Here is a 23,950-nt window from a genome sequence, read left to right on the forward strand (position 1 = left end):
AGCAAGGAATGAAGGCCCTCTCCTTGGGTGATTAGCCTTTGCTTATGCAAAGAGGAATCTACAAAGGTATAAATTTCTCAACTCACTTTGATTTGAGTTGAGTCTTGGTTCACCAATCTACTAGGCTTTGAATTTCATGGGTAATGTTTTGTTTTTGAATGCATGTAAGCATGATTCCGCATTTTAATTGTTAAATGCATGCTATAGATGTTATTCAAATGAACATGTTTTCACAAAATCTTCCTTCACATGCATTATTGTGATATATAATTGCATGAATTATTTCTTGATTTTATATGTGATTTAATATAGCAAGTAGACTCTAATTTTTCAAACAAAAAGTTAAGGGCTTATAAGCAAGAAAATGACAGTATTACACTTTATAGCGTGTGAAGTGACCTAAGTTAACGAAAAGTTAGATAAAATAGCTTTGAATATAATAGTAGGGATGAAATTAGCAATTTTTAATGAATTTAGAGACATTTTATCATTCTGGAACCTAATTTTCACTGAGGTGATAGTTCATGGACTAAATCAACACTTCATCCTAATTAAAAATGAAATTTATTCTTATACATAACTAACTAAAATTAAGACCGAAATTTTTTATGATTACAAAGAATATATTTCTTTGTAGAAAGGTTTTATTATGTTATAAGAAAATTAATAACATAAACAATTGAACAGGTCGCATGGAGTTTATTACTTTAGAATAAAACAAATCTTAAAGAACAATAAAAAAAAACTAATCAACTTTGAGTAATTAATTAAGAGAAGCCGCCGGACGCATGCCTGAGACAGCCATGTTTTTAAATTTGGATTTGTGATGGTGAGTGATGAATTACACTTCCAACTCGGATTTTGGCCATTAAAATTAGTTTTTCATCGATCAAATAATCCGAGCGCAACACTTGTTCTACATCAATCAACAGCATCACGTGCACATGGACGACCACCGTTAACCAATCTTGTTTACACCACCTATGTCCATGATGGTGAAGCGTATGCTTTAAAGTTCAAACCAATCCATCAAATATTCGTAAAATAATTTTCCATTGATTTTTCCCTTTTTCTTTGCACTAATCTTTCTCTCGGATTAAGATTTCACTCCAAAACTTGTGGATTTGGGCTACTCAGTACTACGGTATGATGGTATTCCTCTTCGCTTAAAAGTGAGAGGTCTTATGTTCGAATTTCGTAGACGGTGAATTTGACACCAAATTAGGCTGCCCATTGTGTGGTTTAACCGAATTCCTCATTCGCCTAATGTAAAAATATCAATGTATTAAAAAAAAAAACTTGTGGATTTGGTATCGGGATGATTAGAGCACGATGGATAAATTAGTTGTTACAGGGCACTCTAATCCTTCAAATTGTATTTGGTTTGATTCTATCAGTAATAGTGTAAGGAATGCTTTACACTTTGACAACTGTTGCAGGAAGAAAGTTGAGACTTCACCATAAATGTGGGTTGCAATGTGCCTTCTCCAATCATTGTGGGTTCATTCTTAATATGATCTCTCATGCGTGATGAAATTTTAAGCGTAACACATATATAACACAAATATGGTGATGTGGAGCACATGTGACAGTTTAATTTCTACTATCTATTCTTTCTTTTTTATTTTAATTAAAGAAATAATTGGAAAATATAACAACAAGTACAAAAATGAGTAATAACCCCCAGTAGAGATTGGTACAATTCAATTCAACACATGAGTGCTCTGATACCACGAATAAAGTTGAGGTTCTATCATAAAACCAATTGGCAATATAGGAGTCGACCTTACTTACAAGCCCTTGTAAGGTTCATTTTCTCATCAATATGAAATTCATTCTCATCAGTTGTACTGATTGCCCAATGGGTTTTTGTTTAATTTAATTTTCTACTTTAAGAAAAAGTTGATTAAAGTATTGTGCTTCTCTTTTTGTACACGAGTTTGAATCGTTCTTCTCGGAGTTTAAATAAATATAGTATAGAATATTCATTGTATCCAAAAAAAAAAATCCTCAAAACATATATAAACCAATTGCAAAGGGATGAGATGAAATTGTGTATCATGCCCTGTTTTAGAAATTCAAATGTTTTATGCGTTGATGATGTGATTTATGAAGCATTGTGAACTAATCTATCGAACGATTTATGGCTATGCATTTCTTAGAAATGCAATGTTTTGTGCAATTAATTGATTTGTGATATGAGATTCGGGAGACTAGCCATGACATGTTTTCATTTGATATGCCGACTCATCTAGGATGCTTACATTTGTGTTAGTACCTGTTTTACAGTCGAAACAAGTTGCGGAAGTGATGTGGTTATACTTTGTTCAATGTCAATGACAAATGTTATGATTTAACAAAGTCATGCAAATTATTTCTTTATCATAGAATACTATATTAAGTTATACACTTTTTTTCTCAATGGTTTTATTTTTAATTTAATGGTCCAATTTTCTCCATATGTATTCTAAGTTATATGATATATTTATTGTAGAATTTAAATTAAGCATCAAACTTATTTCAAGAATATTCAAACGACACATGTGACCTTTAGTAAATAATTGATTCCAAGAAAACCATATGCCTTAAAATTTATTTTGACAAAGAAAAAATTTTGTCTGAAAAATATGATTACTTCCGACAACAACTAATCACCCTCGAAAATATAAAAGCATTACCGAGATGACTTTTTTTTCCCTCAAAATGATAAAAACATTACTGAGAGGACTTTTTTTCCCTCAAAAATACTAAATCAATTTCGTCCACATGAGTAAACCTTCGGAAATAACCATTCTATTTCCGATAAGAACTTTACTTGTCGTTAATACAACTGGCACCAATTCTTCCCGCCAAACAAAAGTGCAATTCCGACGAAACTTGAGACTTTTTCCTAGGACATCATGTGCGTTGGTAATAAAAATTTGTTTCATGCCATGTTACCGACGACTCATATTTTATGGTCGCAAAATGTGCTTTTTACGACGGTTTTTTTGGGCCCTCGAAAAATCTTCGTCGGTAATGACTACTTTTTTTGTAGTGACATTGCATTTACACTCATAATGAATCCACTTAGTGTGAGCCTGTACTAGTTTTGTTAGGCAATTAGGACTTGATGTGATGCGTTGAGCGCTAGTTTCATGTGATTGTGGTATATGAATGTAACTTATATAAACATAGAGCATGTTCATGTTAGAGTCTCTTTGCATGTATTCGTGTGTCTGCATTCTTGATGAGCATACCACACCTGATTTACTGAGAATTTATGTGTTATACCCACTTTTCCAATTATACTTGTTTTTCATTGATGCCATGATATTTTATACTTGTTATGGAATTACAACAAGATACTTTGAAATTGTGATTTCTAACTGTAGGTTTCTTCATAATAATTTTATGTTGAGAATTTTCTGAAATTTACTCGTCTTCTTGAACTAAATGCTTTTCTGCTACTACTTTGGTTTTTCATACTTATTATGTTTATGATTTTGAAAGTTTCATTTTGTACTCGAGTTTGCATTGCTCTTTTTGCAATTTAAGTTAATTTAGTATAAGAATATTTCATTGTATCAAAAAGTAAATATTCGCAAAGTTAAGAGATGAAATTGTGTGATTATGGTTAACTTCAGAAACACAGAAGTAAGAATTGTTATGCAGTATGAACACAATTAGGTGGCTTTCACAATCACAATATTGTAAAGGTGAGAATCACGTTTTATTGGAAGTGGACTAGCCTGCCAACATTATTTTTACACCTGGACACACAGACCAATGCAGTTGTCTGGTGCCAATTCTGTACGTTCAGATAAGTTAGCAGGTTCCGGTTCTGCTGCAAAAGTTGCACTTGGGTGTTGGAACCTAAACATTAACAAATCAACCTCCTTGACCAAAAATAAATAAATAAATCAACCTCTTATTCTCAATCTCGCAGAATTTGCAGCAATAGATTATAGATGCACACACATTATAAACATGTGATAGATGTAATATTCTCCTCTTCTTTCACATAGCTTTTGAGTGTGATTTGGGAAAAGAGATTGGAACATGTCACTTGTGTAATGATTCTATAGGAAGAGGATCCTCCTGAGCACAGGATGGGGATCCTCCTGACCAACCTATCTGGATTATTCAAATTTAATCTAACGGTTGCAATTATTATAACTTTTAGAGGTCTTCATGTTTGGAGCCGTTGGATTAAATTTGAACATCCCAAATGGGCTGGTCTGGAGGATCCCCATCCTGAGCTCAGGAGAGAATCCTCACCAACCTTGGTAGGGTTCTTGCACACATCAGCTTTTTTATATGAGTGGAATCATCGTGAAACTAATTGATAAAATAAAATATATAAGCTAGGGTTGATGAGATAAATTATATAAGTTAGGGTCACATACTTTTGTGAGGTTGTTAAGATCATTCATGTCGTGAGACGACTTTATTGAAGATTTTGCCCTACTACTCATCTCATCTCATCTACTTTATTTTTACACCATTACTTCACATTAAAAACAAACAATGGAAGCGCGTTATTAATTAAGTAGAAAGTGAAAGCTCTTGCACACTTTATCGAATCCTATTCTTAAATACTCTGTATAGCTTTAGAAAAAACTAGGGTTTGCCTCATTTACTTGTCCTAACAACAACTTTTAATCTGAATTTCATATCAGAAGCTAGGGTTTTCCTGCATCCGTTATAGCAAGTTCTATCCGTTCTTTGATAAAGGTAGGATCGCATACCCCATATCCTTATTGAGAAATGAATTTTATGTATAAGCTTTGAAATTCAACTAGGCTGAAGGCAGAGTTCTTGTAACTAATTTTGATAAAATATCTAAAAGAGAGAAAGAGATTGAGTTATGACTTGTGTGTTATGCGTGCTTCACAAATTTAGCATGTGTTTAAACTTTAAACAACAATTAGTGCTCTAGGGTCCCAAAAAAAGGTTTTATCTTGACACTTTTCAAAGATTAACCTGCTTTCAAGACTTGACAAGAAACTCAGAGAGGTCCGAAACACTTTTCTTCTCTCTGTTTTTTTTTTTGGTCCTTTTGCTCTCAGGTTTTGTGAATTTGGAGATGACTCGTGTCCAGTCCATAATTAAGCTCCTAAGCCCTACAAGACTGGGATTGGGCTGATGAGTAATCTTGACTCAACTTTGCTTCCACTCAAAATTGTCAACAGTACCACTTCATCAAATTTTCTAGACTTTAGAGTTAGTTTGATGGGTTTTTGGATATTATTGCCCTTTCTTTGTACAACGGACCAAGAGAGTCGAACAAATAACCTCGACTGTAGTCATAAAACGTTTTACATTAGAAAACTGGTTACTGTACACATGCATGCATTTATTTTAGGGAACTTTAACGAAAAGCACCTGATACTGTTCACTTTAACGAAAAACCACATTTTTACACTAAAAAGTCAATCCTGATACTATTCACTTTACCCTTTATTTTGTCCTTATTATTAAAACTCAAAGTTTTCAAGCCCTTTTCATTAGTTTTTCTTTTTATTTTATACATTCATCGTTAGTTTGCATACTTAACCGTTAGATGATGAATGGTATTAAGTAAATTTGATTTAGGTTATTTAATCTGAATATAGGCCTATTGGTTTGCATTTTTAGTAGTTTTAGAGAACAAGATAAGGGATGAATAATATGAATCTACTAATAGTTTCTCTCGTTCTCGAACTATGTCATTTATTCCACAAGTAGTCATTTTCGTTAACTCCGTCAACTTTTCAATTAAGTTGAGGGATAAAATAAAAATTTCAACCAAAAATAAGAAAATGTATTTTTAAAAAAGAAAGACTTGGCTCCTTAAGAATTGAGGAGCAACTCTTGCTTAAGATACCACGTGACTTATTCACAGAACTTCGTATTTATAATCAGAACTCTTTAAAGATTGACCAAATAATCTTAGTTTTAATTGATTTTTTATAAAGATGATCTTTACATAGTGTCTTATAATATAAACGGTTTCAATCATAAACACAAAAATTTGTGAGCAAGCAACAAAGTATTTTGAGGAGTGTGACAACCCGTCTCGATAAATTTTTACAGAGAAGCTACTAGCCTCGAAAGTAGCGAGACCTTTTAGACATGTGAACTTACTATTAGTAATAAGTTGCCAAAGCCTAATCTGCCAAAAGTAGCAAATTTCCATTTTTGGAAACCTAACCCAAAAGCCCAGAAACCCACCCAATTGACCCCAACAACCTCCCATTTTCCGACGCAGATTCCAACCAACTCCGGTGGAGTTTTTCGACACCACCACCACCATTTAAAGCTCTCACTCCCCTTTACAAAACCCACCCAAGAACCACCTTGATTAACCATCGTATGTGGCGGTGCGAGGATATTAACTTTCGTTGACCGTTAGTTCATGACATGTATGAACTATTACTTTACCGTATTCCAGAAGTACTCGACGGTGAGAACGTGTAGACGCAAGAAGAATTGAAATCGGAACTACGACAAAGGTTTTACGGAACTACAAATCCGAAAAGTACTTTTGTAAAGATTACTATTTGTTATTTGATATATTTCTCCTATTTATTATATTATTATTTTAAAAATGGATTTGTGAGAAATGAGGGAAAAAACTAGGGTTTGCCTCATTTACTTGTCCTAACAACAACTTTTAATCTGAATTTCATATCACAAGCTAGGGTTTTCCTGCATCCGTTATAGCAAGTTCTAACCGTTCTTTGATAAAGGTATGATCGCATACCCCATATCCTTATTGAGAAATGAATTTTATGTATAAGCTTTGAAATTCAACTAGGCTGAAAGCAGAGTTCTTGTAACTGGTTGTGATAAAATATCTAAAAGAGAGAAAGAGAGTTATGACTTGTGTGTTATGCGTGCTTCACAAATTTAGCATGTGTTTAAACTTTAAACAACAATTAGTGCTCTAGGGTCCCAAAAAAAGGTTTAATCTTGTCACTTTTCAAAGACAAAGACCTATGATAACAAGATTAACCTGCTTTCAAGATTTGACAAGAAACTCACAGAGGTCAGAAACACTTTTCTTCTCTCTTTTTAGGTCCTTTTGCTCTCGGGTTTTGTGAATTTGGAGATGACTCCTGTCCAGGTCATAATTAAGCTCCTAAGCCCTACAAGACTGGGATTGGGTTGATGAGTAATCTTGACTCAACTTTGCTTCCACTCTAAATTATCAACAGTACCGCTTCATCAAATTTTCTAGACTTTAGAGTTAGTTTGATGGGTTTTTGGATATTATTGCCCTTTCTTTGTACAACGGACCAAGAGAATCGAACAAATAACCTCGACTGTAGTCATAAAACGTTTTACATTAGAAAATTGGTTACTGTACACATGCATGCATTTATTTTATAAATTCATCGTTAGTTTGCATACTTAACCGTTAGATGGTGAATGGTATTAAGTAAATTTGATTTAGGTTATTTAATCTGAATATAGGCCTATTGGTATGCATTTTTAGTAGTTTTAGAGAACAAGATAAGGGATGAATAATCTGAATCTACTAATAGTTTCTCTCGTCCTCGAATTATGTCATTTATTCCATTAGCAGTCATTTTCGTTAACTCTGTCAACTTTTCAATTAAGTTGAGGGATAAAATAAAAATTTAAACCAAAAATAAGAAAATGTATTTTAAAAAAAGAAAGACTTGGCTCCTTAAGAATTGAGGAGCAGCTCCCGCTTAAGATACCACGTGACTTATTCACAAAACTTCGTACTTATAATCGGAACTCTTTAAAGATTGACCAAATGATCTTAGTTTTAATTGATTTTTTATAAAGATGATCTTTACATAGTGTCTTATAATATAAATGGTTTCAATCATAAACACAAAAATTTGTGAGCAAGCAACAAAGTATTTTGAGGAGTGTGACAACCCGTCGCGATAAATTTTTACGGAGAAGTTACGAGTCTCGAAAGTAGTGAGACCTTTTAGACATGTGGACTTACTATTAGTAATAAGTTGCCAAAGCCTAATCTGACAAAAGTAGCAGATTTCCATTTTTGGAAACCTGACCCAAAAGCCCAGAAACCCACCCAATTGACCCCAGCGACCTCCCATTTTCCGACGCAGATTCCAGCCAACTTCGGTGGAGTTTTTCGACACCACCACCACCATCTTAAAGCTCTCACTCCCCTTTACAAAACCCACCCAAGAACCACCTTGATTAACCACTGTACGTGGCGGTGCGAGGGTATTGACTTTCGTTGACCGTTAGTTCATGACGTGTATGAACTATTACTTTACCGTATTCCAGAAGTACTCAACGGTGAGAACGTGTAGACGCAAGCAGAATTGAAATCGGAACTACGACAAAGGTTTTACGGAACTACAAATCCGAAAAGTACTTTTGTAAAAATTACTATTTGTTATTTGATATATTTCTCCTATTTGTTATATTATTATTTTAAAAATGGATTTGTGAGAAATGAGGGAAGAAAGATTATTGGACCGAAAAAAAAAAGAAGAAAAAAACGGAGAAAGCAGAGGCGGCTGCTGCCCAACTAGAAAGAAGAGGAAGAGAAAGTGACCAACCAGAGAGGAGAGAAAGGAGGGGAAAGGAGAGAGTAGAGGAACCAGATCCCTTTGACCCGGGTCATGACCTGTTTCTTCCCCACTGACCCGTGGAACCCGGCGACTTTTCCATCGTTTTTTCTGTCCTTTTTTCGGCGATCTAAGGTTCGCCACCACCTATAAATCAATCACCATCATCCCCTTTCCATTTTAAACCCAAGATTGGTGGGGTTTTGACCCCGTATTGCGAAGAAAGAATCGTACGGGTTCGCGGGTGCATGGCGGCGAATCCGCATTTTCTGCAACGATTTCCTTCAACCACCACCTCTAGTTGACTCCCCTTGAGCCCAGGAGCAAGGCCCAAGCACTAGCAGAGGCATCGGAACATCAATGGAGTCGAATCGAATCCCACAATTTCTCGGGTTTCCGGCGGTTCGATGACGATTTGAGGCCTTTCCCGGCCAAATTCGACTTGGCCACTAGTATAAAACTTGCTCAAATCGTTGAGATCTTCATTTCTATGAAATTTGGTAATTTTCAGAAATAGTTTATTTTTCCGGCGAGTCGGGACGGCCAACGGCCCGTGCGGCGGCACGCAGGCAGACACACCACTTGACCTCCCTAGGCTAAAATGGGTGCCCCGATTTCCATATTAGACATCCAATTGATGAAATTTTGTTGTTTGGTTGTATTTCAATTAAGGGCCGCCACTTGGTTATTATATGATTCGACTATCCGACCATTGGATTGTCACCAAACTTTAATACATTGTAGTATATAATATTTAAGGATATTAGGAACGGATGGATCGGGAATCTGACGTATGAATCTTCCCGGATGGATTTTCTAAGTTTGTAAATCTAAAACGTCGACCACCACTTGAATTTGCAGTTGGTGGAGATCCAACTGTTGGATCGTAATGAAATTTTAGTATGTTGTTCTAGAGTATAATTTAGATCTTTGGAAGTTTCGGATCAGAAATCCGAGGTGCGGATCTTTCGGTTTGAGTTACATAGGGTTGTGGGCCCTACTATCGACATTCGACCGACGATTGACTTTTGGTCAATGGGTTTCAAATCATTTTAGAACGTCATTGGGGATGTGTTTTATGTAAGTTACATGTTCTATCAATAAGAATTATGAGACATGATTTGATATTTGTTCTAGGCGACGATCGTTAGTGACACCTCGATATTTGTGCTAGGGAGTTATAACGCGAACTTCAGGTGAGTGGGTCTTTTCCTTTTTTATATTTTATATATATGATTGATAGTTTCCATTTATGCATTTGGAAAAAAAATTCTTACGTACGCCTGGTTTAGGCTAAAGTTTATAAGAATTAGTGAAATAATGAAAAATTATGAAGATATCATAAATCCTACGGGATGCATATGTATGCTTATAATCTTTGATGCCATGATTAAATAACGTTATAAGAAATGTTGCACTGTTGTGAAATGCCAAAATAATCCTACGGGGTGCACATGTAAGTTTATTATGTTGATTAGAATTATTGAATTATTATGGCATGCTTATATTTATGAAGTCTGCTCATCATTGCTGCACCTGGGTGTTAGTGCTCGCCTAGGGCCAGGGCCAGTCTTTCACGTGTATGCTCACCTCTGTACCACATGTTCGCCTTGGATCCAAGTAGGTGTCATTCTTGTTGTACATGTCACATTAGGCGATTCCGACTCGTAGGTGACCGCGATAATCGCCAATCTTCACGTGATCGTAGCACTAGAGCGTATATTATGATTACACCCAGTCCTGTCGTACAGGTCGCATTAGGCGACTCCAACTCGTGTGCTAGCATAGTTTGTTGAGCACATGATTTTACGTATGTTACTGTTGAGATTTTGTAATTTTGGGATGTCATGCCTTATTTACGTTTTGCAGGCTACGGTAAGTATTTTCATACTATACGTAGTATGTATATTTTGGAAACTATGCATGTTTTACGGCGAGGGATTATAATGTTTCCAAAGGTTTTTATTAAAACTTTATTTTCAATCCCACTCACCCTTGTTTTTCACCCCTCCAGGTTTTAGTAGCTGAGCTTTCATATCGACGAAAATTCCTGACAAATCTTGGGGTAGACGGTTACCTTCGATGGTATAATTTCTCAACTTGTTTTACTGTACTGTACTTATGCTCTGTCATCACGTGTGAATTGGGTTCATTTCCGCTCACAGCGCACTCTTGTATTTAGGCACTTTTAGGTTTAAATTTATTCACATTTCTATATCACCACACTTTATGGCTTCATCACCCTTCAGGTGTCGGCCATCACAACTCGGTTCGGAATCCAGGTGGACGTTCCGGGTCAAGGTGTGTCAAGGAGTAACTCCTCCTTAACCTTGAGGAGCCAAGCTCTTATTATTATTTTTTTTTCATAAATGTTACATTTTTTTCTGTAGGAAAAGACCAATATACCCTAAAATTTGACGGAAAAATGGCAGATTTGATAGAAAGATCATTCATGCAACACAGAGTTAAGTTGGAGGATAAGAAACTAATATGAAAATTCAAGAACAAAAACTAAATATGGGATATAAGTTCAGGGGCCCTTTACTACCACGAATCCTAAACAGATTGGAGGGGAAGCCACGCACACACCAAAGCGAAGTTACGAGTACAAGAAGTGGGAGGAAAAGGTAAAAGTAGCTATAGTTCCACAAAGAGCTTTGAAGTGACTGGAGAAGTCTAAGCAAAAATGTCGTCCACTGGCTTTGTATCCACTTTGGCTTTCTCCAAGTCCTGCAGTTGCTGTTCCTTGGACAGTTTTTTCAGCCTGGCAAGCTCAAGATCCTTGCTCATCTTCTTCTTGTACATCTCGGTGTAGGTGATTGGCGCCTCGAGAATCGGCTTCTCTCCCTCCCTCACACTGAGTGGATACACTATTGCTTCTTGCGCTGGGTTCTGGAATGTGGCTATGGACAGCCTGCTGCTGTTTGAGTTCACCACTGCTTGGTGATCAGCATTCTTGAACCTCCCATTGCTCAGAAGCTGCTCAAACAATTAGGCATAGTAATTCAATCAGTTCAATTGACTCAAACCCCTATTTTATTTTTCGTTTCATGCTAAACCTTAGTGTTACGTTCATCCGCGTGTGAGTAAATCCTGATTATTAATGCACCATGAATCTCACGCTCAACATATAAATGTGAGATTCAATGTCAATTGCCAACAGCGCACTGCAGGTGATGGATAAAATGTGCGTTGTTATTTACTAGAGAAAACCCCGTATAACTAGTTATTTACTCAACTTTTTACGGGTTTTTAATTTCTTTAATAACTTATAAATAATAATCAATAGCTCCACCAAATTTCAACCAATTATTAAATATATGAATAATAAAATAGAAATCAAATACATAATAATACTAAACAAATATATACGTCCCTATCTTGCTTATTCACATGAAGAAAATGACATTTGCCCACCACCATCGTCATATGAATATACCCATTTTATTTAGTTTTTTAAAAGACACGCGAGCACATCTATAATTTTAACACCAAAAAAAAAAAACTGAAAAATGTATAAAGATAATATAATTCCATTATGTACGACTTTTAAACAATTACCATGCTAACAAATGTTTATAAATGTAATTTTATTTATGCACCAACTTTGTAACGTTCTAATAAAACTGTTATTGTTCGAGCTAAAAAAAGTATTTGTAAATTGCTAAGTTTAATTCTAAAATTGTGTGGTATTTACTCACATGACCATGATCTCCAAGATTGACCACAAAAGCTCCTTCCACTGGTTGAACGGTGATCCACGTTTTCCCATCATCCCGTGTAGCCTGGAGGCCCCCAACTTGGTCTTGAAGCAGAAGGGTAATTGTGCCCGGGTCGGTGTGGCGCTTGAGGCCAAGGGTTAGGTCGGGCTGAGGGCATTTTGGGTAGAAATTCACGACGACTTTTTGGTCCATGTCCACACATGCCTTTGTCAATGCCTCTGTATCCAACCCCATGGCTTCTGATAAAACCCCCAAGAGCTTGCATGCCAGCCCCATCAACTCGTCACTGTACTTCTTTGTCACCTCCCTCCAGGCCTCAGGCTTGTCTGGCCACCTCGAATAGTCCCGGTGACGAATCGGATATGAAAAGTAGGTCACAATTTCACGCCAATCTTGCACAGCTTCTCCCTAAATTTACAGTCCGTCAAACATTTAGTAAACTATAGATAATATTACTGAAGTAATAGCTAGTAAATAATTTTTAATAGCTTATAACTAAAAATAGTAATAAACTAACAAATTTTATTTTAGTATCAGAACAAAAGATCCTGAGATTTCGACTTCCTATATATAGCATTGTGATCACCTGTAAATGACTGGACACGATGAAGCCACCCTTTTTGCCACCGGACATGTCGAAGCGGAGCTTCTCCTCCGATGGCAAAGCAAAGAACTCTCTAGCGAGACCGGTCATTTCCGATATGAGCTCAGCATCAACCCCATGGTCAACAATCTGGAAAATACCCCAGTCCTCACAAGCCGCTACAATCTTCTTGCAAATCTCGCCCCGGCGTCCTTCCACCTCATCAATCCCGGCAAGCGAGATGATCGGAATTTCGTTGCTGAAGTCGTTGTAGGCAACCTTTGGACGCTCGTCTTCGTCTCGGACAAATTTTTGTTGTAGGGTTTTCTCATGCGCTATGGATGTGAGCGTAGTAGTAGCAGGAGCCATATTTTGGTGTCGAATTTGTTGGTTCTGTCTACTTGGTATTGGCTCAATCGAAATACGTTTTGTGTTTGTTTTGGTGAGAGAAAAAATGTGACCAGTTTTGAAAATTGTGGGTAGGATGAGGTGTATATATATTGAGATTTAAAGGGTAAATATATATCTATGGTTGGGTTCGCTATAGCTACCTCATGGCTCGTGGGGTCACCTACATTCAGAATTAAGACTCACAGCTACCACTTTGTTTTTTGGCTTCTAGAAACCGAAATATTATGTCACAATCTTTTATTGATAATTATTAAATGCTCGTATTATGGCAGTGTATTCATCTATGTTTTTTTTTTTGTCAAACGATAAATTTTGTTAGATACAGGGTTTGAACTCATATTGTCATGCAAGGATTGAACACATTTTTATCACTGTGGAAAAGAACCACTTGCATCCATCCATGTTTTAGATTGATATATTTTTCAAAACATTCTAGGGAGCCCATTAATTATGTGATGGTTACTGTTGAATTCTAAATCTAACCATCAACCGCCACATCATGTTATCTACAAAAAAAATTGTTTAAGTAGATAATCTCTCTAGCATCTATTGGGTTGTACTTTTGCTTGGTTACATTCTAGATTGTCTTTGGACTTTCCTAACCTTGTATTAGTTTTTATTTATTGAAATTAATATGTTTGATTAAAACAAAATATCACACTGACTAAGAAGCTTCAATCCCATAGGCAAGTGATTTTTTTTTCTTTCTGTTTTAGGATTGATGAATGAGAATGAAGAAGGAGATAAAAAGGATAATAGATATGAGAAACGAAGAGTTTTCAGACGGTTACATGGTCATATGGGGTAACTAATGTATTCATATTATAACAAATAAATTCAGTCATTAATATTGAACCCTATATTGATTGCCTCGCATAAAAAACAATTTACAAAGAATATATATTTTCTCAACCAAAAAAATAAAAGGGAAGAACACATAGAATGGTTTTTAAAATAAGAACGAAAATACAAGTCGTGAATTGCTCCAAGGTCAAATATCATGATGTTCTTATTATAACTTAGAATAGTAACATAACTTACAATTAAAAGAATTAAGAACGAAATTACTCAATTGAAAAGCAAAAACGTATCAAACAATCCACAATGTTTAATGATGAGTTAATTACAAGAAGTGAAGATCTAACGTGTCTAGTAATAATTAATGTTGGTTGGGTTAAAAATAAAAATGTTACCAAACAACTTTGAATGTTACATACTTGGTCAGTTGATTGTCAGTTGACTAATTACTCACTGGAACTTGAAAAACAATGAGTTGAATATTAAAACCTTAACCACCAAGACACTTCATTACGGAAAATATTTGTGCCCATCACTCTATTTATCACTATTATAAGAGTTTAAATTTCAAGATATATGTAGTAAATAGACACAAATCTTAAAATTTAAACTCATCCAATGATAATAAGTAAGATAATATGTATTACTACCATTTGAGGGTGGTGAGCAAAAATACACACTATTTCTTTTTTCTCTTTTCAATTCTTAAGTCAATGACTTGTAACTTGTAATCTTTGTTTAAAGTAGGGATGACCATTGAAATACCAGATAAGTAAGGCGATTTGTAGGCGGAAATTGCGCCACGTGATCTTCACCTAACCATTTGCCAACCTCCTTTCAGTCTCAGTTAGCCATGCCCATGCATGTGCCTACCCACGCCCTTTGTTAATAACATTCAGTGTATGGATGTATGACTTCCTTTTGGTCTCACTTCCCACAAAGTCACCAACCGTCGCTGCTTTGATAGAAAACTTCTGAGTGCTTAATTCCTACTACTAATATATAAAACTAAATTAAAATTTGAACCGAGTTCTGATACCACTTGTTTTAGAATACATCTTCTTAACTCCTCTCTAATCATGTATACTGTCACTTGTAAACTTCTATCTTACAAGACATTGATATAATTTGAGAAAAGTAGTCCTCCTTCATTACGACAATTTACTTTTTCTATTTGAAGCATTGTCGGATGCATTCCTTCAATAACAAGTATTTGGCATGCCGATTGAAAATAATAAAAAAGAAAATACAGAGTTAAGTTACTAGATAGGGATGGAGCCAGAAATTTAACTAATAAAGGGCACCTTAAAAAATTTAAGCTCCACTTTTGAGCAAATAAAGTTAGTTTTTTACGAATTCTGAAAAAATTAGTTACAAAATGCCTAATTTTATTCTTCTATTGTCTAATTTTGTCTTTAATTGTTGTATTGACAATCTAATGCTCATCTATACTAATTAATCAAATACATGCAACTTGGGGGCATTTAAAAACTAAAAGAGGATTTTTCACTATTTTAATATGATTAATATCATTTAGTACTACAGTCTAGCAGTATTCCTCTTCACTTGTAAATGAGAGGTATTAGGTTCGATTCTCGCCAAAGGTTATTTTGAACCACATTATTGGTAGCCCATTGTGACGTTTAACTCATCCCCCTTCCCTTAATATAAATAATATCGTTTGTTAAAAAAAATGATCAATAGAATGATTTTTAATACAAAAATATGGGTGAGAAGGGGCATGTGCCCCCCTCTGAGCCTTACATCCCTCCGTCCGTCCATGTTACTAGGTTGAAGGTCTCTCACCCATAACTCCTATTATGAAGCACACAAAGTAGTCATTATAGCCACACAAATGAAGTAATACAAGATGTAACCACACAACTCCTAAATTCCTAATACAGTACATCTACGTAGGGAAGGCACACGTGTAACGTTAGAGAAATTTCGTGTATAATTGCATAAGAGCATCACAACCCTTAGGGCTAAATATATGTAGACTAAGTATCCTTCGAAATGGAGGACAAAAGATTACTTGGATGGATAAATTTAAAATGCCACACATAATCACAAATAAGAGATTTACGAATGAATTCTTAGTCACTTGCAATTCCTCTTAACATTTCGTATATACGCATTTAAATCCATCAGTCTAATATCCTGTAAAGTGTGAGTGATTGAAGTTAGAGTAACAAACATTCATAACAAATGATTTCTTAAACTCTCAAGTAGCGAGGTTGTACAGTACACATTAATTTGAGGTAAAACATTACTATACTTACTGTTTACGAGTACAATGCATTCATTGGTAAAAACGAGTGCAGTAGCGATGCCAAAATATTGAATGTTAATGCCTATACTATACAAACTCCAAAGGGAAAGAAATCATGAAAGTTAATCAATCTGTGCGGAAGGCGCTATATACCAATGTGTTCCTGCTATTTCTTATGTTTGGAGGAGATGAGCGAGTATTGCAATAGTTACCAAATCAAAGTTGATTAAAATTACAAATGTCCAGAAGGTTTTTTTTAATTTATTTTGTATTTTTTGAAAGAATGACATTTTATAACCAAAGGCAAAACGCCAGTAAACAATAGTCCAACGGGCAAGCTCAAAGAGGGCCTGTGAAAAACCTTACCGAGAAAAAACAACTTAGGAAAAATTCCAATGAAGGAAAAGATCCGAGCAAACCAACAACTATAACAAAATATTTAAGTAGTTACAGACTTCGATAATAAAATATCAGCAAGCCGCGGGGGGCAAACATCAGTCCAAAAATCGAAGCCTTGATTATGAAGACCATGTCTTGTAATTCGATGCGCCGCCCTATTCACGTGTCTGGAACTTGCCTGCATGATCAAGTGACGATCCTGAGAGAGAAGTCGAACCATTTCCACATAGCCGCCTTCAGGCGCTGGGCATAACTCATCCAGGGAGATGAGATGGATTGAGTTGTGCGAGTCCGATTCAACAATAAGGGGAAACCAGACCGCATTAATGGCAAGGTCAAGACCAGTCTTTAACGCAAACAGTTTCGTAGCCAAAACTGACACGAATATGGGACTAGGCATAACAACATGCCCCATTAGACCTCCATGGAAATCACGAACAATCGCACCTACATTCCTTCTACCATCGGTCAAGTTCAAACCACCATCCAAATTTAACTTGAACCATCCTTTCTACATAGGGAGCTAGATAGAACTTTGCACCTATAAAGGAACACTCATATGGCGATAGAGTTTAACATTTCTGAACTCAACAACATAGTCCTTCACACGTCGGATTAACACATCGAATTCCACACCCTTGGCCTCGAACACAATTTGCTTTCTGTCAAACCAAAGCCACCAAATCCCAGCTGCAAACAAGGGAAAGATTAGAGGTGGAATTGAGTCCCAAACTTCTCTCAACCAATCAGTGATCGCCACCGTACTGGAGCACCAAACAGAACTGGGAAACCCTAGCTTCTCCCAGAACCTCGTGCAGAAGTAGCAGTCACGGTGTGCATGAAGAGCAGATTCCAAAGCATTTTGGCAGCGAGGGCAGGTGCCGTCATCAACAATTCGACGCCGCAGAAGGTTTTGGCGCGTCGGGATATAATCATTAGCAACATGCCATAATAGATGAGATACCTTAGGCATGATCTTAACCTTCCAGATTCGTTTCCAAAACCGATATGGAGGTGTCCAGTTACAAGACTGTATTGCCACACCATCAATCAGGTCTCTGTACTCAAGAGCAACCCAATAGCCACTCTTGACAGTATAACGTCCATTGATATTAAAGTGCCAGATCCGGTAGTCATTCCTATCACCAAGCAAAGGAATGGACAAGATCGCTTATGCCTCATCCCGATCAAAATTATCATAAACCTTAGCTACATCCTAGGTGTCGTTGTCCGAGATGAGAGAGTTCATCGTTGAGTGGAGTGGCAGGTAAGGATGGGAATGCTCTCTAAAGAACCTCTCGTGTGGGACCCATGCATCTCCATAACTTCGAATTACCTCGCCATTACCAACTCTCCACCTAGACCCATGATGGAGTAGCTCTCGACCCCCAAAGTAATGATCTCCAAGTATAAGATGGGTAATAGCCTAATTGAGCATCCATGAAGTTGAAATCCTTAAAGTACCATGCTTTCTTTCATCGAGTGTTACATATGAGAAAATTTCGCATGCAACGGAATACTGTTGAAAATTTATATATAATATTTATTAGATATTGTAGTATTTAATTTCAAAATATTGAATGAAAATTAATCTCGTTTATTTTTAAACGTTGCGTCTGATGCAAAGAATTGCATCATATTATTTGTAATTTGAGATGTGTAGTTTGATGAGTGGTGTAGGTTACATAGATGCAAAGTTGCATTTTTACACCAAACAACACAATGGGTTCTATATAAACCCATGAAACTATTATCATTAAATATACAAAATTAGAGTTATTTTTTACTCTTGAGAAATAGGGTTTCCCCAGTCTATTTCTCTCATTCTTCGTTTGTCAAATTTCGAGTTTTGTCTTGAGAGTACGAAATATATAAAGTTCGCCAAAGTACCGAACTACAAGCACAAGAGTATGGGCGAAATTCTGTGTTTAGGACATTACATTTATGCAAGCCTCAATCTCCAAGTTTGTCAGTTTTTCTAACTTTCTCTCTAGTTGTTTATATTAATCTCATAATAATTGATGTTGTAAATTTTTTTATGATTATTATCATTGGAATTATATTATTATTTTTCATATTTTCTAATATTGCTCCAACATATACAAGTTTAAGTCCTGTTCTCCTAATCCTATGGTCGGAGAAAATTGTAGTTACCCATTATTTGATATTAATTTAATGTAGGTGATTATTTTTTTTTTGTTGTTGTTGTTTTTTTTTCTTTAATTTACTATTGTCAAGAGGAGGGGGAAGAATTTGAAACTATTACAATAATTTAGGCGATGAAAGAGTTTTGTACCCAAATGCATGGGTAGAAGTTCAACACCTGATTTATTAAGATATTGAACCCAGGATTTTGTTGTACTTTCTTCTTCACTATTTGATTAAATTGAAAAATAAGTGACCATAATTTTCTTAAACCCTGATTCTAAGAGAACGAGATCGATGATTTTAGATGTTTTTGTTTTCTAATAAAAATTGTTACTAGCAACGTCCTCTTCTTCTTACTCCTTTAGAATAATTGATACTGAGTGAAGTCAATCAAACATAGAAAATTGAGTGTGAAGTAGACGAACAGAGAGCAACTCATGGTAATTGTACACCTCATTGTAGGATCCGAACAATAGGACGGTTATGCTCATTATTCAATTTGTTGAAGAGATGAAATTTAACTAAGGTATATCTATTTTATCATTAGTTGAATTGATCATCAGAAGAAGTAGGCCAAAAATTAGGATACATTGTAGAAAAATAAAACTTTCATTGAAGAGAAGCAAACAAAAGACTTCCATAAAAAAATCTCGTAGAATCGAGAACAAAAACGCTAATAATGAAGTATTATATTAAAAAAAATAGAAAACTTCATTTCATCCTTAACAAAGATGACTTTTAGATTAAAACCATGAGTAAGATAAAAAATCTAATTTTAGTCCCTTAATACATTAATAACCTCATTTATTAATTATATTTTCATTTTTTAATTATTTCTCTTTTTCTTCCTAATTTTTAATGTATAATTTATTTCATTATAATTTTCATTTTCATGTCATTTATCGTAATATATTTTTTTTGTAAACATTTAGATAAATTAATTTTTGTTATATAATATATTTCGATGTACTATGTCTTCTTCATTTAGGTACATTAAATTCATTATAATAGATTTCGGTGCATACATTTAGATACACACATTTCGGTACTTACATTTCGATACAAACATTTAGGTACATTAATTCAATAGAATACATTTCGGTACACACATTTAGGTACATTAATTTAATATAATACATTTCGGTGCGTATATTTTGGCATATACATTTCAATACTAACATTTAAATACATTAGTTGAATATAATGAATTTCGGTGCACACATTTCGGTACTAACATTTAGGTACATTAATTGAGTCTTTCAAGTTTGAAGAATGTTAAATAAAATTAATAAATTAAAAAACTCTTTTTTGGTCAATAAATAAATTAAAATTTCTATATTAATAAATTTAAATATTTAATGGGAGACATTAAATAAAATTCACATTAATTATTTTGAATAATACATTTCGGTACTAACATTTAAGTATATTAATTGAGTCTTTTAAGTTTGAAGAATGTTAAATAAAATAAATAAATTAAAAAAGTCTCTTTTGGGTCAAAAAAATAAATTAAAATGTGTATATTAATAAATTTAAATATTTAATGGAAGACATTAAATAAAATGCACATTAATTATTTTGAATTAAGGACACATCAAGGATTATAATCAATATGTAATCTAACACCAGATTTATTTTAAATTTAAATTTTCTTGAAGGATTAAAATTAAGAAAAAAACCCTAAAAAAAACTTACACATGTCATTGTATCATTAACATAACGCTTATCGTGAAAGACGACCTCAAAAGTGCAGCACCAAACTAGAAGGCATGACTGACTGCCTTAAGAGCTAGTAGTACAGTGAAGGTTTTTTCTTTCATTTTCTTTTGGCACCGACCGAGGTGGGTTTGGGAAACAAAGTTTGATTTTAGAACAGCTAGCTAGCTAGCTAGCCAGGGCCACCTTGCCAACACTCGTCTGTCGACATTTTTTTTTCTTAATTTCTTCATATTTGCAATCATAAATCTCTCTCTCAACAAGAAGTTGAGCATAGAATTAGCTAGCTAGGTTCACTTAATCATACTTCCTAATCTTCCCTATTAATTAAACAATTTCAATAAACTAGTGTCTTGTTAAGCGTTTGTGTAGATCAGTCTAAGTCGTAAGAGACGGTGAAGTAATAACTAATCAGTTATTAGGATTAGATTATATACCACATGGTCGACATAACATGTTATCATCGAGGGAGTCCATGCAAATCTACACTTCAAATTAATGTTGTTTGAATGGCAATAGCCAATTGCACCCGTTTAAAACTTTTTTTTTTTTTTTGAGTATATCGATATTTTTATACTAAGGAGAGGGGGAGTTCGGTTAAGCCACACAATGGACAACCTAATTTGGTATCGAATTCATCATCTAAGAGATTCGAACCTATGATCTCTCACTTTTAAGCGAAAAAGAATACTACCAGACCGTAGTAGCGCACATGTTTAAAACTTAAATAAGGCTTAAACTTTTGGTTTTAAGAAATCCTGACAATACGAGAAGACAACAAGAAATCATAATCAAACCTTAATTATTTCAAAATAACTAGGTTCTCATAAGAAGAGTTTTTTCAGTGTGCCCGAAACACTGGACCGCACACTAAAATACCACTCCTCGACAAGAGCGTCCTGCACCGACGTAGGGGCACCTCCATCTATTCTAATATATTTTGACATTAATTTTTTATCCAAATGTTAAGCAAAGATATTAATGTTAAACAGAAACAAAGCAAAACAAAATAAGAAAACATTAATTCAGGGATAACGCTAAGTAGACTAAAATTGTAGATTAAATTTACAAACTAAATGATATACCATCAGTAAAAAATAAGTATGTTAATCAATACTTAAATATTAATCTAATCATCAAATTTCATATCGTTAAATTTACAAAATTTAATTTATAAATTTAGTTTACTAGCATTACTATTGATAGAGGGTGATGAATTGTAAGCAGTCTGGCAACTGTGTGACTTTCGGGAGACCCTCTGATAAAGAAATGTACCATATAATCAAATAGTAGATCCAATATTATTTGGGCAGGTAAGTAGGCACTTGCATTGCATCAGCCCTACCGCCCCTCCATGCACCATCGATACGAGTCTCTCTCTATAAATACACACTAATATCTCACTCTCATTTCACAACATATAAGCCAAACTAAGATACTTCTTCCTCTTGTTCCATATATAATCAAGATGGCTTTGTTATCAAGAACGTTCATGGCTTCCATGCTTGTTTCTTTTATGCTTGTTCAATATTTCACTGAAGCAGCTGATCACCAGTTTGAAATGGTAATATACCTACACACACATATACATATATATATATATATATACATATATATATATATACATACGTTTTTTTTTAACTTTCAAGTAGTGTGTATCCAAATTTTCTTCAATGATGTAAGTAACACATGAACTGAAAAGTTTGTACCTAACTATATTTTCAGATGGGCGTCAATGAAGCATTGAGCCCCAGCCCCCAACAATAGGTACATCACACGCTTACATGATTTTATCTTTGGTTTTCTCACTAACCCATCATTACTATAATCAAGATCATTGGTCTAGCGACATTCAGTCTTAGAAAACCTGAGTTCATATAGTATTGATGAAAGTTGTTAGTTACGAGTTCATATCGTATTGATGAAAGTTGTTAGTTACGATTTCATATATCCCATTAATTAATTGTGTATAATATGTATTTATGATGCAGATTGTAGAGTGGCATGTGAAGGAAGGTGCAAGCTATCAAAGAGGCCTCATCTTTGCAAAAGGGCATGTGGGAGTTGTTGTCACAAGTGCAGTTGTGTTCCTCCAGGCACTTCTGGCTACTATGAGTCTTGTCCTTGCTATTTTAACCTCAAAACCCCAAGGCAAACCCGCAAGTGCCCTTAATTTCTTTCTATTATTCAATTAATTTCAGAAAATCCCATCAGAAAAAATAAAGTGCACAAACTTCTTATCTCTTTAACTGAGAGATAGGTTTTGTTTTGGCATGCATGTAGAATGTAAAAGCTTTCTGCTTTTGCACGAGGAGTTTCTATTAAGATTGTATTGTGTTGATGCACAAAACCGGAGGTCTTGGAACAACGTAAATCCGACCGTGAATCTATAAGAAAGTAAAGAACACAAGATGTATCATGGTTCACCCCAATGTTTGGGCTACGTCCACACTGATGTTGATTGTATTTCTCTCTAACTGTATGAATGTATGGATTACAAGGGTGAGGGGGAGTCCCCCAGAGAAAGAGAGAGTTTGAGAGAGCCTTTGTTTAGGGGATGTGAGGCTTGAGGATTGTGAGGGTGAGGAGTCCCTTTTATAGACTAAGGGCTCCTCACTTATTACATATTTGCCCATTTATTTATTACATAATTACATTTGAGTCCCCCGAGTATTTATACGAGGTCTAAATACGAATGCTCTAAATATGGTACAAACATATTGTAATTAATAAAAAAAAAACTATTTTTTAAGTCCTTTTGTTGGATTTGATGAGTATTTTAATTTGTTAGATGATGCAGCTTTTCTTTCTATTTTAAGTAAGTTATATCATTAAAATCAAACAAAAGGTGATCACAATTTTCTAAACAAACGGTGATCACAATTTTCTTGAACCATATGTTCTAGCTAAGAGAACGAGACTGAGACTGATGATCTTAAATGTTTTTGTTTTCTAATAAAAATTGTTAATCCTTCTTACTCTTTTAGAATAATTGATATTAGAAAGGGGAACCAATCAAACATAGAAAATTGGGTGTAAAGTAAATGAAGATAATGGTATTACCTCATTGTAGGATCGGAATATTAATATGGTGGTTATGCTAATTATTAAACTTGTTAAGAGATGAAATATAACTAAGGTGTATCTCTTTTATCAAAAGTTGAATCAACCATTAGATAAAGAACTAGGCCAAAAATTAGGATACATTATGGGAAAATAAAACCTTCATCGAAGAGAAGCAACTGAAAAGCTTTCATAAAAATTCTCATAGAATCAAGAATGAAGTTTTCCGATGCTAATAATAAAGTATTATATAAATACAAGCTTACACATATTGTCACGCCCCGATCCCGAG

At 34.8% G+C, this 23,950-nt stretch overlaps 1 protein-coding gene and 1 pseudogene across 1 annotated transcript; one reads left to right on the plus strand and one right to left on the minus strand.

The window, feature by feature from the left end:
• Nucleotides 1–10,959: 10,959 nt before the first annotated feature.
• Nucleotides 10,960–13,330, minus strand: LOC126611794 (naringenin,2-oxoglutarate 3-dioxygenase). Its single transcript, XM_050280152.1, has 3 exons — nucleotides 12,855–13,330; nucleotides 12,248–12,676; nucleotides 10,960–11,525 (listed from the first exon to the last, which is right to left on the minus strand). Exons 1-3 carry the CDS (start codon nucleotides 13,218–13,220, stop codon nucleotides 11,223–11,225), a joined length of 1,098 nt encoding a protein of 365 aa, XP_050136109.1. The 5' UTR covers nucleotides 13,221–13,330; the 3' UTR covers nucleotides 10,960–11,222.
• An 8,694-nt stretch (nucleotides 13,331–22,024) lies between these two features.
• LOC126611811 (cypmaclein-like) lies at nucleotides 22,025–22,836 on the plus strand (annotated as a pseudogene).
• Nucleotides 22,837–23,950: the final 1,114 nt, after the last annotated feature.

Source organism: Malus sylvestris, chromosome 2 (assembly GCF_916048215.2).
Source record: "Malus sylvestris chromosome 2, drMalSylv7.2, whole genome shotgun sequence".
Lineage (NCBI taxonomy): Eukaryota > Viridiplantae > Streptophyta > Magnoliopsida > Rosales > Rosaceae > Malus > Malus sylvestris.